This window comes from Triticum aestivum, chromosome 3B (genome assembly GCF_018294505.1).
Source record: "Triticum aestivum cultivar Chinese Spring chromosome 3B, IWGSC CS RefSeq v2.1, whole genome shotgun sequence".
In the NCBI taxonomy this organism is placed as follows: domain Eukaryota; kingdom Viridiplantae; phylum Streptophyta; class Magnoliopsida; order Poales; family Poaceae; genus Triticum; species Triticum aestivum.
The window spans coordinates 585,221,737-585,236,053 of NC_057801.1; the positions used below are offsets into that span (position 1 = coordinate 585,221,737).

The window sequence follows — 14,317 nt, forward strand, 5'->3', positions numbered from 1 at the left end:
CAACTGGCCAACCAGCGCCTCCCTAGGATCCCGCCACCACGCACCGACCGGATCAGCCTCGCTCCCCGCACCCAGCGACTTTGACCCGCCCCGCCGCATCCTCCTCGATCCCCCCGCCCAATGCACGCCTCCAACACGCCCACACAAAAAATTTGCCCCGCGCGGGCGAGGGAAGGGTGGCGTGGGCCGTGGGAGGGGGCGAGTGGCGCCTTACCACTATGGGCCGAACTGGGCCGGCCGGTGACAACGCAGAAAACGGCCTCCTGAGCCCTGCGGCGGCCGCGTGCACTGAGGGGTGAGTTGCAACGCCATATTTAGTCCCACCTCGGAAGCGGGGGGCGCGAGGAGCGACTTAAATAGCTGCCTCCGCCCCCCATTTCGAACTCCTCTAATCTAACTCAGTGCCCCGTTGGACCCCGTTTCTGGGCCCGTTAGTGGGCTCAATCAGCAGCGCGAGTCGCCTTCGGGCTTGATTTGGGTAACTTCTGGAAGCTACTATGGGCTCAGCATCGGTGGTTGGGTGCTTTTTTTTTATGTTGCTTAAATTTTTTGCTGGTATTTTATGTGTTTACTTCACTTTTTTACAATATCAATGGAAATATCCCATTAATAACAGAAACAATATCAATAAGTGATACATTATACAACCATTCCATTACTCGTTAAAGCAACATAATTTCGTTCATATTTAGGATATTTTACATTCAAACGAAATTTTACATGAAAGATTAACACTAAAACAAATCTAACTACTCCTCCTCGCTACTCAGAAGATCAACCACTACCGTCTGCCCGCCGTCTTCACCGCCGTCTTCGCCGCCGTCTGAGTCATCGGAACTGCCCAAGTATCCGAAAAATTCTTCCACGGTAGACGACTGCTGTGCTAGTGTATCGGTCGACTCCTTGATCGCCTGCCAGTATCCTGGCTCGTCTGCCGGGTCCCTCGGGTCAACAACATCCTTCGGCGGCATCCAACTGGCCTCCAACGTGGAGTTCTGGATCGCGCGGATCAAACCCGGTGACTCCAACGGGTCGCCCTCCTCTTGCATCGCCGCTAGTTCCGGCAGGATGTGAAACTCAGGGGCGGCCGCTGGAGCGGCGGGAGCGGCCGGCGCGCCTGCGCGAGCGCGCCCACCGACACGGGCCTGCACAACCGGGGCGGCGGGGGGCGCGAGGGGCGCGTTTGGAGCGTCCGCGCGGATGCCCCGAGACTTGTAGAAGCTGACGACGGTGTCGAAGTCGCGGCCTATCCAAAAGTTGAGGCGACCTTCGGGGTTCCACGGACCGGGTTGTGCCGGCCCAGGCGTGGCATAGCCGTCGCTCGTCACGTGCCAGCCGTGTGCTAGGCGACACGACGGCGGCACGGGGATGCCGTGCCGGTAGATATCCACGGTCTGCGGCCCGCTGAGGCTAGAGGGCCACAGACCGCCCGGCGCGGCGCCGCGTCCACCACCTCGTCCACCACCGCTGCCGCCGCCGCCAACCGCCCGGCGACTGCTCCCTGCGCCTCCACTGCCGCCTCCCCGGCCGAACCAACGCCGGCCGAAGCATCCGCGTCCATGAGGCATCGCGCCGGAGAGAGCCGCCGCCCCGGAGATCGATCAGAGAACGCGGGGTCGGGGACGGTCTCTAAGAGGAGAGGCGAAGTCGGGGGCGGTTTATGTGAGGCTAGCGCGCGGGTCGGGGCGGATTTATGGGAGGGAGAGACTCGTCGGGCGCGGGTCGGGGGCAGGCGAGGCGGCAGCGAGGGCGGGGGGCAGGCGGCAGCGCCTCAGCGGGGACGGCCAACGCGAGGCGAGGCGGAAGCGGGCGCCGCAGGCCGAGGCGGAAGCGGGGGCGGCCGACGCGAGGCGGAAGCGGGCGCCGCAGGCCGAGGCAGAAGCGGGGGCAGGCCGCAGCGCTGCAATCGGCAGTGGGGCCCGTAACTGTGCCATCCATGCATGCATGCATGCCTGTTCGCGCGTAATTAGCGTAGGACGTGGGCGTGCGGGGGTGGGCGCGCTGCCGGGGCGACCCGGCCGAAAATAAACAAAAGCGTATACATATACGTACACGTTACGAGCGGGACAGCAGGCGGGCGGCCTCTTTTTCGATCTTTGCCCATCGTGCCCTCCGTTATGAAGGGGTATGGGACAATCTTAGCCGTCCTTGTGTTGAAGGGGGTCTACCGAAGCGGAAGTGTAAATTGAAAAGCAAGTTCCATGTTTGTATTAACCGTCAACTTATCAGCATTTTCATTTCATTTTATCCTTTTTGTTCTCCATTATTCTGGTGGAAACGACACACGCCCCTCCCTGCATCATGTATTATGTTTCTCAAGGTTATCTTGGTCCAGTTTGCTTTGTTTGCACATACATACACAACTTCGGTGGCATGCAAATGCTTACTTATTTGGCTTCCTTGGTTAGTGTTTGATGATTTATTTGGTAGTACTATGTTCTAAAATAATCATGGATAGGCCTGAGGCAAACAAATTGTATTTTTAAGTGTTGCTTATCTCAAGGTGAATAGAAGAATACAACACTGGAGAGGTGTATGCACACAAGAGCTTCTTTGTTCTCTTCTAATTGGCTGCCATGTGCAGCCTGCAGGTCTGAGCTGAATGAAATCATGGACTTCAACATTTAAGTGATGAGGCAGCTAAGTGTACGTAAGTCAAATTCAGCACATTATGTCTGAATAGGTATTTTCGGTATTTCTTATTGTGAAGTTGGTGAGTTGCCACTGCAAGAAGGTAATTTGTCGCCTTTTCACATGTTCAAGCATATGTGTGTAGATTAAAAGTTCTGTTCATTATAGGTGCCTTTTGAGATACAAGGCATGGTTTATGTAAATTTTAGTTTCCTTCAGTGACATATTAATAGATATGTATGGGTTGTCACCCTACTTTTGAAATCAATTTGTGTATTTGAGATGCCAGATTTTGGATTAGTAGTTGTTCAGAGCACTAGATGTTTGCCCAAGATAATATCTGTTATTGTTTAATATTTTTGAATCTCTGCTGGAATTCTAACCCCTGCATTAATAGCAGGGTGTGCCGATTGATAAATAGTGTTGTGTTTGGTCCGTGTCTAGCAGTTGGCATATTGACCTATATTTTTCCTATAATAGTATCCCTAATTTGCATTCAGCTGATATTAGATTTGGCTAAAAGATAAAGAGACCTATATAGGAATGTTGGTTGCAAACTTACCTCTTTCTATTGTGTTGTTGGCTTTTAGGACAGGTTGAGGAGAGTTGCCAATGCACGAAGGTAAAATTTTCCCATATTAGGAGGCAATCAGTGCATGACTTAATTTAAGAATATATAGGTGTTCATGCTCATGGTTGTGCTGCCCGTTGGCACTAAAATGTATAGAACATCATCGACCTATCTATCTGTGCTGTTGAGCTGGATACAATGGTTAATGTAGCATGTATGTGAATTATTAACGGAACAATGAATGTTCATAACAATTGACCTTTCTACGTGGAACTTCTGATTTTAACAAAATGATTGTTCTTTACCCATGATTATTACCATTTGATCGTAAGATAGTTCCCATATTCTAATAGGTAATTACAGAATTTTAGTTCACCCATATACCCTGATTGTATATATCAGAAATTACTTTATTTTTTACTACACAGATTGAGCTTTATATTTCCTTTCCGGTGTGCCAAAACCTGATGCACTGCACCATGCTTCAGTTGCCTTTGGTTTTCGCTGCTTCTTTTGTGTGTTTGTGCTCAAATTTTGGAAGAGGCGGGCTCAAGTGTGATTGTAGTAACAAATCATTGGTGACTGAGCGGACTTTGATAGGTTGGAAATGCATGTTCTTTTGAAATTCAGAAATAAATTCTGAATGTGAGCAACTGCAAGGCAATTGAATACTAATAATTGATGCAGTCTGATGCGGTCTGCTCGGTGTTCTTTTTTGGTAGGAGAGAAAAAATGGTGTCTTTGACACACTTGGGATTGACGGATCGTTCATGCCATGGTTGGATGTGAATGGGGCAGTGTACACAAATTTTGTTTATCAGAATATTTGTTCGTTTGGCTGTCTTAATGCAATCCCGTTCACATATATTTTGCAAACATCAGCAAAGATTTCAGCGGCAGGGAGTGTTTGTTGTAGTGGAACGAAGCAAAAATTGGATGGAGCTCAGGATTTTGCTACTACCTTGCTAATGGCTTTGTGAGGTAATTTGGCTACCTATTTGCGTGTTTCTTTTCTGCTGTAGCAATGTCTATTTTAATTTAGAAAATAGAAACATGAAGTGTGATTTAAACATGTCAATAGCAGATGTTGTTAGCATAAACGTAATGTGTACCGTACCTACTGATAAATAGCAGTCTAATTCTTCCAAAGTAGTGGATGTCAATGGAGACATGACTTGCCTGGTTTTACTTCACGAAACCATTTGCTGATTTTTTTTAAAGTTGGTTGCACACCCTGTCGACAGGAGGGAGGCAGAGGGAGAGAGAGACAGAGACATGGAGAGAGATGGACAGTGAGAGAGAGAGATGAACAGGGAGAGGGAGATACAGAGAGGGAGAGAGGGAGAGGGCGAGGGCGAGGGCGAGGGTGAGGGAGAGAGAGAGAGTTTGATACCTTGGAAGTTGGAACTGTCTGAATAGTTTGATACATAACATATATTCAGCTGTTTAACACGCGCATCCATGTTCATTTTCGTGACCTGGAAGCGAGGCCGCGCGCGTTCAAGGTACTTAAAAAAATATGTACAGTGGGTGATCATTAAACAGATTATGTTGTCATGTTCCTTTGTTTAAAATCATGGGAACCTGGATCCATTCAGGCCTATCTTGGTGAAGCGCCGCACGAGTTAAGCAGAGGCGACTTTGAGGATTTCACCCGGCAGACTATAGGGTTCTCATACGTGGATATTACTGTGTGTGTAAGTATCTCGCGTGCGGTCAACTTAAGATGTGTGTGCGTGTGTGCCGGTCCGGCCTGTACAATGTATCATGGGATGATGATCTGGCTGTCAGCAACTGGATAACGTGCCACTCCGAGGAACTAGGCGCTCTAAGAGGACAATGCATGAGCTTGCGATGGGAGGCTTTTCCTACAGGTAAGAATAAGATGGATAAACATAAATGCAGGCGCCATTTTCTCCACGCCATGGTAATGTAGTTGTTCAGAGATTGCCTTCATGTTCTCAGAGTTACTAATAAACTGTGTGTGTTTGCTTGCTGGCTATAGATCGTCGCACCTGCAGTACTCATGATGGATGTCCGGGACGTGATTGCAAGGCACAAGCCAAGTGTCAGCATGGCGGACCTGGAGCAGTACGAAAGGTTCAATGCAGAGTTTGGTAACCAGGGCTGGTCATGAAGATATACAGAGAGAGTACTCCACTGGCACTGAAGAAATACTGCACGAATATGGTTGGTTGTTGTTCCTTGGAGGAAGTAGGATTCGCCGCTGATATTACCCGTAAACAAACAAATCCACCGGCGAGAAATGCTTCATATGCTGCTTCTTTTTTTTGTTCGCTCGATTCAGGCGTCATGTATGTTGAGTGGCTTTCACGTATTTTTCAGTTATATTGAATCTATTTTGAAATAGTGAATGCTTGCATGATTTGTGTTCTTTTGCATAAATGTATAAGCATATAAGTGCAATATAAGGGCTAATTAGAAGTAAATACGGTTAGTTATCTACTCTCTGCATGACCTGGATAAAGGATATATAATTAGCTTTTGGCTTTAGGAACACTTCATCAGTTAGTATCTATGCGAAAGATGAATTAGCGTGTCCTGAAAGAAGATTCAAATCCACTCAGTTAGAGGTCGATTCATCGCCTTGGCCAATCCTTCTGTTTTCCTATGTTGCGGAATAGGAATGCCATATGTTCATTTATTTCCTCTGCGCCATTTTAAATTCTACACCTTACTTTTTATTATGATGAAACATGAATATCATACATTTGTTACTCTTCCTGATTATCCATATTGTTTTCGGGCATAGAATTAGAATTATTTTTTCATGTTCTTGCAAAGTAGAGGTGTTGAAAAACTATAGCTATTTTACTACTTTCAGATGCTACAACTGTCGATACTAAATTTCAAAGATATATTCAGGAAACTAAACAAGTTGTTGAGGAAACTGCTGCTACAGCTGTTGAAGATGCAAATAATGTTCTGTGTGACCAAGCTAAACGCAGAAGGTATAGACTCGTACTCTGTTACATTTAACCGGTTTCATATAAGATGTGTGTCAGTGTGTGTGCTACTGAACTTGGTGCGACAACTATTGTTTGTACATCGGAAAGAATGCTTCTTCTTCTCCTTCACTAATGCATGCCATTTGACCAGTCTTTTTTATCACTAATGCGTGCAAGTTGATTAACTATATAATAAAACGAACTTCTACTTTCAGGGTCCAGTAGGTGTTCTGTTTGATGTTCATTAATTCTCTGGTTTGTTTGTTGTTACATGTACAAGCAATGCTTACTGCTCCTTACTGATCATACAAGATAAATAGCCTTTTTTGTTTTTCATTGATCCGTACAAGCTAATTAACCATACAATAAAATGAGCTGTGTTTTCAGATTAAGTAGGTCTTCTGTTTGTTTATGTTGTCCTCTATTTGTTGTTGCGAACCCTTATCTCCTTATTCTTTTTATTCCATCGTATGCATCTAGGTTGTTTGCACTGAAAATCAAAGTACTCACATGACTGTTACTTTTGCTAATGAATGCATCTTAGGATTAATACTGGTGCCAAGGCCGCCACCTCTGCAAAGAAAGCAAGGCAGTAGCTCTTCCATGCCCTAGGTTGGGTGTGTACATATGGTATGGCCATCACTACCTGAGTTCCATTCTTCGTACAATCACAATAGATCAGGTGTCAAAACAAACTAATTATAGTCCATCTTCCTTCATCGGGGTATTTTTGTGTGTTCCACTTGCTTCTCAAGCTCGGTCTGCCGCTAGGAGGTTGTGTTGCTGAAGGGAGCTTCTTCACTATATCGCATCACAGCAGTGGTCTGGCCATCGGGTCTCAAGATCGTACCTTGGCACACTTTTGGGCATGCACCTGATGTATTTCGTGCATGTTTGCAAGGCAAGACTTTGACACTCGAAGAACTATGTCAAGCCACTGTCAATACAAATCCCCTTATTTACGTCCCTGAACAAATGGACTCTTATGCGATGTAAATATCACCGTTGGCCCAGCGGGCGATGACTCTACTTGATATTCATCGCTGCGTACCTTACTCACGTAAGCTAAATGACCAAAGCTTTCTATATGATGGACCTCTGCCTATGTAGCTTTGAGTCATAAAAGCAATGTAAATAAGCTATCATGAACTGATGTCATACCTTTCTTATATGCTATGTATGAACTACATATCTAAATATCTATTTCGTTGTAGTTCAATCGATGTCTAAATATTTTTACGTGCATGGTTTGAATGCTTGGTTTGCTAACCAACATTAAGTACTCATTATTTCGATATGTGTCTAAGTTTTTCTATCACCATTATTACAATACTTGGCTTGCTCTCGGCCTTTGCGCCATTGGCGCAACAGGTCATTTAGTATATTACAAAGCCAGACCGAAGCCTGAGCACAAACATAAAATGTGAGAACGCCATAGTTGACGCACTTGCAGCGAATAGCACATGCGAATGCCGATCGAGGGCCTGTAATCCCTTTAACAAAGAGCAGCATAGAGTGAGTTTGTTGCTTGCCGCAGTACCCTCAGCTTGCTCAAAATAGAATATCTCAACAGTTTCAGCCGCAGGATCAAGTGATGTGTTTTTTTTGTTGGTTAGAAGCGCACGGCAAATAACAAAAAGAAAAAAAAAACATCTGCATCGTATTCTAATTTAGCCCGAGTTGCACATTCCGAGAGGAAACAAACATCTGCTTTGACTTCTAAAGATTATATAAAATTAAAATTTACAACGTTGCACACGTTGTAAGCAATTCAAACTTAGCAAAAAAAAATTAGCATGCCCTCTACTCGAAAATACTACTCCCTCCCATACTGTAAGAGCGTTTTTTATATTGGGATGGTGTAATTTATTATAATATGCATCACCATGTTTACTGACGAAACCAACACTCTTTTTGATTTTAATCGTATATATGGCACAAGCTGTTAGATGCCATGCCTTGCTACCTCTTTAATGCAACTAGGTTTATTCATGAAATTTCCAACGCACCGGACCAGAATGAAAATTAGACCTCAATGCAGTGTTTATATCAGACCATGCGATGCCACAATCATACCACCAACATGAAAATTTGGACGAACTATTGTAACAAGCAAGTGCCAAGTAAATCTTGGTAAGATATGTTGCTAAATAGTCAGTCTCCTTCAGCAAGGTCTCGCCCTAGCCAATCTCTCCACATCCATACTCCAAAAACACCTGCAATGCAGACCCAAAATCAGAATGGATTGGACACATTGGTGAGCAAAACCGATGTATGCTGTTGAATCACACAACAAATAAAACAGGACTCGCCTTGCCGACGACAGGATCACCGCTGGGATGAGCCATGGGATCACGGCCTGCGCCGGGTTACCTGTCCACGTTAACGTTAATCAGTAGGAACATACACACACGTAACACAAAGGAAGAGAAAAAGATAAGCGTCTTCTGTAAGTTTAGGCCCAATTGCAAGTTTCAGATGAGGTCGGATTATAAAAGACTAGGCAATGGTACTATGTGGCAAAGAAAACCAGTTCAGTAGCTGAGCAAAGAGGCAAACCTGTCTAGGCAAGTGAACAGCAGCAAGATTGAGGTTGGGATTGGGCTGGCTCGGACCCAATGCAGCTGCCTGGGAAGGGTTGTAGTCTGTTGGCCTCCTAACTTTAACTCTTGCTCCCTCGAACATTATACCATCCAAGGCCATTGCATTGCTTGCTTCCTCCACAGACCTCATTTCAACAAAAGCAAATTTCTTCTCATTGTTTAGGTGCACATTAACAACCGCATTACCTAGGCCAGATGTGTTCCCTTTGATAGCAGCCATAACTTGGTTGAAGAATTGGGCTACCGTCTGCAGAAAGAACAACTAAACAGTTAGCATGGTCTGCGAACAGAGAAAGAGACGCCAAGAAATAACAAGTCACTCAAGGCAATTACCTGTTCATTGGCGATTGGAGGAATTCCACCGACGTAAACACGCCGAGCGGTCTAAGAAAAGAGTGGTCAGACATGATTATGCATCACAGAACAAGAAAAAACTCAAGCACAAAGAAAAAAAAAAGCAAGCATACCCGTGTCATGGCTAGTGGCTGCATAGCAAGTGGATCGATGCAAAGAGAAGAAAGAATTAGAAATTAATAATAAACATTGAATGATAAAGAGGCGTGATAAATCACAGGCAGTTCATTCTGCCATCACTAGATAAATTGCAAATAAGAGCGAAGCTGGTCGCATTGTGATGACTAGCTACACTGAATCATAAAAGGAGCACAGTAGTCACCTGTCCTAGGGCAGGTAAGTTGATGTTTGGGGCCATGCTTGGGATCATCCCAGGATTAGCAGCAGGAAGTCTATGTGGCTGACCTGCAATGCATCAACAGAGAACTGTTAGTGATATGAATACATTCATTGTAATGCATCATACAACATTTTCTGTCACCACATACCTGGGGTTGCAGCTGGAGCAGGTACAAGAATGGCTTCTGATGGTTTCATAGCGTCACTTAGTCTCACCTGCTTGCTGTTGCTTGGGATCATCCCAGGATTAGCAGCAGGAAGTCTATGTGGCTGACCTGCAATGCATCAACAGAGAACTGTGAGTGATATGAATACATTCATTGTAATGCATCATACAACATTTTCTGTCACCACATACCTGGGGTTGCAGCTGGAGCAGGTACAAGAATGGCTTCTGATGGTTTCATAGCGTCACTTAATCTCACCTGCTTGCTGTTGCTTGGGATCATCCCAGGATTAGCAGCAGGAAGTCTATGTGGCTGATCTGCAATGCATCAACAGAGAACTGTGAGTGATATGAATCATTAGAATAGATAGAGACATTCATTGTAATGCATCATACAACATTTTCTGTCACCACATACCTGGGGTTGCAGCTGGAGCAGGTACAAGAATGGCTTCTGATGGTTTCATAGCGTCACTTAGTATCACCTGCTTGCTGTTTCAGTACAGGAACACATTAGTAAGTGGTTCAGCAAATGAAAATTGTTGTAAGAAAACTAAGACGGTTAATAATATCTCTACTAAGTACTACTCTCTCCGTTCCTTTATCTAATATGCATTTTTTTTTTACAAATTTTTCACAATGTAAGGTGTATTTGCTGTAATCTCATATAATCCCTCTTCTACCCCTCCACCATCACGTACATGGAAGCTAGCCTCCTCACGCTAAAATCAAGCCAACCAATGAATGCATCCGTTGGAAATTAAATGCTCCGTTGCAAATGATAAGCTTTGGATGGCATCCAGCACATACGTGTGACTCTGAACGGGAGCGGGAGCGATGCCTTCTGTGGCCATCTCTATCACCGTCCCTTCTACATTATCACAACATAGATCAGATTTTTGAACAGAGTAATCTGCATATGATATTTTTCTGGTTTGCAAAATGTGCTTTTTGAAAAGATACAAATACAGAATTGTTTGCACATCAAAACACTTGAACAGAAACTTAATTCATTTGCGTCAAGACAAAAGTTAAGCATATATTATCATTAGTTCACAACTCTTATCACTATTATAATTAGTGTCTTGCTTCGCTAAGTGAGGATTGGCACTGCATACTGCATTACAAAAATTGCCTACATTTGCCAGTCCTCTAATTCATGAAGTGACATGTCGGGGTGTCTATCTACAGTCAGAAACTTTACAGATAAAGTTACAAAACTCAAAAAATCTACCCTAAAAGCAAATGTTACACCTTGCCAATTTTTCAGAAAATGTAAAAGTCTCCCTACTAAGCACAAGGATGAATGTGTTTCGACATGCTGGAATTAATTAAAGTAATTAAATGCATTGACTCGTTAACCTTTCAGCGTCAGGACCACAGCTCCCATGGTAGTCATGCTGATCGAAACAGTCAGGGTGCTCCCTTCTCTCACTCCTTTAACCGTGCTCGTGATGGTGGCGCTCCTGATCCCTTCTCCAGTCACAACGTTCACGGATGCTCTCCCTGTCCCGGTTTCTGTCTCTGGAACTCGAGGACCTCTCCTTGTGGGGCTGTGCATCCTGCTCGAAAAGAACATGAATTCCATTATCAGATAGAATGAAAAAAACCAGGGCCTCCCTAGTACAATAAACATACTACTTAGAGGTCGATTTAGAGGATGTGTATATTTGGACAACCATATAGACAAGCTGTTGGACGCCTGTTTTGGGCTCACGTCGTGGAAAACGAGTATAGACATCCATATAGACAAGCTATTGGAGATGCTCTTAGAAGCACAAGCTTACAACTCACATCGCAAAATAAAACAAAATCTCAGTTCGACGCGAAAGCAGGTACTACATGATCGTTTTCAGGGGTGCAGCGCAGAAATGAAAACACGATCCAAAACTCGCAACTGCACGCGGCGCAGGAAGCTAAGATCCGAGCTATTCGCAAACCGACCATATCCCAAAAAACCCTACGTACACCCTAGAACAGCCCCATTAACCCAATGCATTGGAGAATCGAAGAAGTACAAAATACGCCAGGATTTATTTTTCGGGGGAGAGGAACTAAAAGCACAATCCAGCAGTAGCACCGATTTGGGGCGAAATTCAAGTCCGACCAGCACCAGCCTCGAATCCGCGGCCGAACATGACGCGCGCGGCAATCTAAAAATCAAACTAATTCGAACCGGCGTCGCGGCTAGTCACCTGGGGAGCCGATCACGGCCTGGTTAGATAAATCCAACCACGACGATCGAGCGAGCGAGCGGCTTCTCACCTGGGGAGAGCGGGCGTCGCGGCCGCGCTTTGCCGGCGGGAACTTCGTGGCGCCGGCGCCGGTCTTGGAGGGCGCGTCGTGCTCGTCCATGGGGTGGGGTGGGGTGGGGTGGGGTGCGGCGCGTCGGCTCCGGTCGGTTCTGGTGGCGGTGGCGGCGGCGGCGGCGGCTTCGGGAAGGTTCGTGGCGGGGCGGGGGGCAGGAGCGGGCCCTGTGGTCGATTGGTTTGGTTGGTTCGACGGGTCAGGGGTTGGAGCCGAAGTTTATACGGGCCGGGGGTGTCTGACGAGCAGGGCCGGACACGGCTCGGTTGTGTTTACGTCGGTTCCGACGGAGGCGATTAGAGCAGCCGTCCGGCCGACCCAAACGCACCGTGGTTTTGTTTGCTTTTTATCCATTTGGATTGGCCACGCGGATACGAACACTTTCGCATTTGGATTGGCGCCTGCGTCCAACGCTGGCGCGACCCATTTTGACAGTGACAGAAAAAATGTATACATACATATTTAAAATGAAAAAAACATTAGCTAAACATTAAATCCAGTCACGAAGGCTGGCGGGAGTCCACGCATCCACATTTGCATTTAAGAAAAATAAAAACAAACTAAACTATGAGGTGGCGCGCTGCCCTAGGCGTCGTCATCGTCCTTGGGGTCCGTGAGGTCGATGAGCGTCGGCGCGGGCCGGCCCAGTGGAATGTCGTGTTCCAGAGCGCGTTCATGTCGGGCGCGGGCCGTGCCGCCATGGGCTGTGCCGCCGCCTGGGCCGGCGCAGTCTGGCGCGCCTCCTCCTCGGCCTCGCGCTGCTCGTCCTCGGCGTCGCGCTCGAGCATCTTGAGGTACTCGCCGTCGCGGCGCTCCTCGACCAGCCGTATCTGGCGCCAGTGCTCGAGGTACGCCGCCTCCTGCGCCGGCGTCGCCCCCATCCAGACCGGCGTGCGCTGACCCACTCGCGCACTACTCCCATCCAGGAGTAGCGCTCGATGGGGGACGGCTTCGGCTCCGGCTCCGGCTCGGCTTTCACAGGGGACGGCATGGTCGCCGGCGGCAGGACGCAGTCGCCCGCCGCAGAGAGGGCCATGGCCTGCGCCATGGTCGCCTCGTACGCTGCCTCCTTTTCCTCGGCCGCCGCCGCCCTACGACACTCGTCCTCCTCGCTCTCCCGGTAGACCACCGCAAGGGCAGCCTGGTAGGCGGCCTCCGCCGCGTGGTCCTCCTCATGGATGACGGGCGGGGGCGGTGGCACAGTACGGTCGACTTCGCGGACGCCGCGTCGCCTCGCCTCCTCGTGCTCGAAGGCAAACCAGCGCGCCCAGTTGGGCGAGTTGGAGGCGTAGGCGGCGTCGCGGCGCTGCTCCGGCGTCAGGAGCGCCCGCTGAAGGAAATATGCCCTAGAGGTAATAATAAAGTTATTATTTATTTCCTTATATCATGATAAATGTTTATTATTCTTGCTAGAATTATATTAACCGGAAACATGATACATGTGTGAATACATAGACAAACTGAGTGTCACTAGTATGCCTCTACTTGACTAGCTCGTTTATCAAAGATGGTTATGTTTCCTAGACATGGACAAAAGAGTTGTCATTTGATTAACGGGATCAAATCATTGAGAGAATGGTGTGATTGACTTGACCCATTCCGTTAGCTTAGCACTTGATCACTTAGTATGTTGTTACTGCTTTCTTCATGACTTATACATGTTCCTGTGACTATGAGATTATACAACTCCCATTTACCGGAGGAACACTTTGTGTGCTACCAAATGTCACAACGTAACTGGGTGATTATAAAGGTGCTCTACAGGTGTCTCCGAAGGTACTTGTTGGGTTGGCGTATTTCAAGATTAGGATTTGTCACTCCGATTATCGGAGAGGTATCTCTGGGCCCTCTCGGTAATGCATATCACTATAAGCCTTGCAAGCAATGTGAAAAATGAGTTAGTTGCGAGATGATGTATTACATAACGAGTAAAGAGACTTGCCGGTAACGAGATTGAACTAGGTATTAAGATACCGACGATCGAATCTCGGGCAAGTAACATACCGATGACAAAGGGAACAACGTATGTTGTTATGCGGTTTGACCGATAAAGATCTTCGTAGAATATGTGGGAGCCAATATGAGCATCCAGGTTCCGCTATTGGTTATTGACCGGAAACGTGTTTCGGTCATGTCTACATTGTTCTCGAAACCATAGGGTCCGCACGCTTAAAGTTAGATGACAGTTATATTATGAGTTTATATGTTTTGATGTACCGAAGGTAGTTCGGAGTCCCAGATGTGATCACGGACATGACGAGGAGTCTCGAAACAGTCGAGACATGAAGATTGATATATTGGACGACTATATTCGGACACCGGAATGGTTTCGGGGGTTATCGGATATATACCGGAGTACCGGGGGGTTATCGGAACC

General features: G+C 46.7%; 1 protein-coding gene across 1 annotated transcript; it reads right to left on the reverse strand.

Annotated features, from left to right (window-relative positions):
• Positions 1–8,065: 8,065 nt before the first annotated feature.
• LOC123067611 (histone-lysine N-methyltransferase SETD1B) lies at positions 8,066–12,821 on the reverse strand. Its single transcript, XM_044490337.1, has 13 exons — positions 12,585–12,821; positions 11,899–12,107; positions 10,996–11,195; positions 10,444–10,504; positions 10,052–10,125; positions 9,826–9,951; positions 9,617–9,742; positions 9,451–9,533; positions 9,242–9,259; positions 9,108–9,158; positions 8,731–9,021; positions 8,484–8,544; positions 8,066–8,387 (listed from the first exon to the last, which is right to left on the reverse strand). The coding sequence occupies exons 1-12, from the start codon at positions 12,819–12,821 to the stop codon at positions 8,524–8,526; spliced, it is 1,497 nt and encodes a 498-aa protein (XP_044346272.1). The 3' UTR covers positions 8,066–8,387; positions 8,484–8,523.
• Positions 12,822–14,317: the final 1,496 nt, after the last annotated feature.

What these genes read in the sequence shown, in the direction of transcription:
- LOC123067611 (XM_044490337.1), bottom strand. Translation starts at nt 12,821, where the DNA reads ATGGGGGCGACGCCGGCGCAGGAGGCGGCGTACCTCGAGCACTGGCGC. An exon ending in GCTCCCGTTCAGAGTCACAC is followed by an intron (nt 10,126 to 10,443) that starts GTATGTGCTGGA and finishes GTACTGAAACAG; the next exon opens with CAAGCAGGTGATACTAAGTG. An exon ending in CTCCAATCGCCAATGAACAG is followed by an intron (nt 9,022 to 9,107) that starts GTAATTGCCTTG and finishes TTCTTTCTGCAG; the next exon opens with ACGGTAGCCCAATTCTTCAA.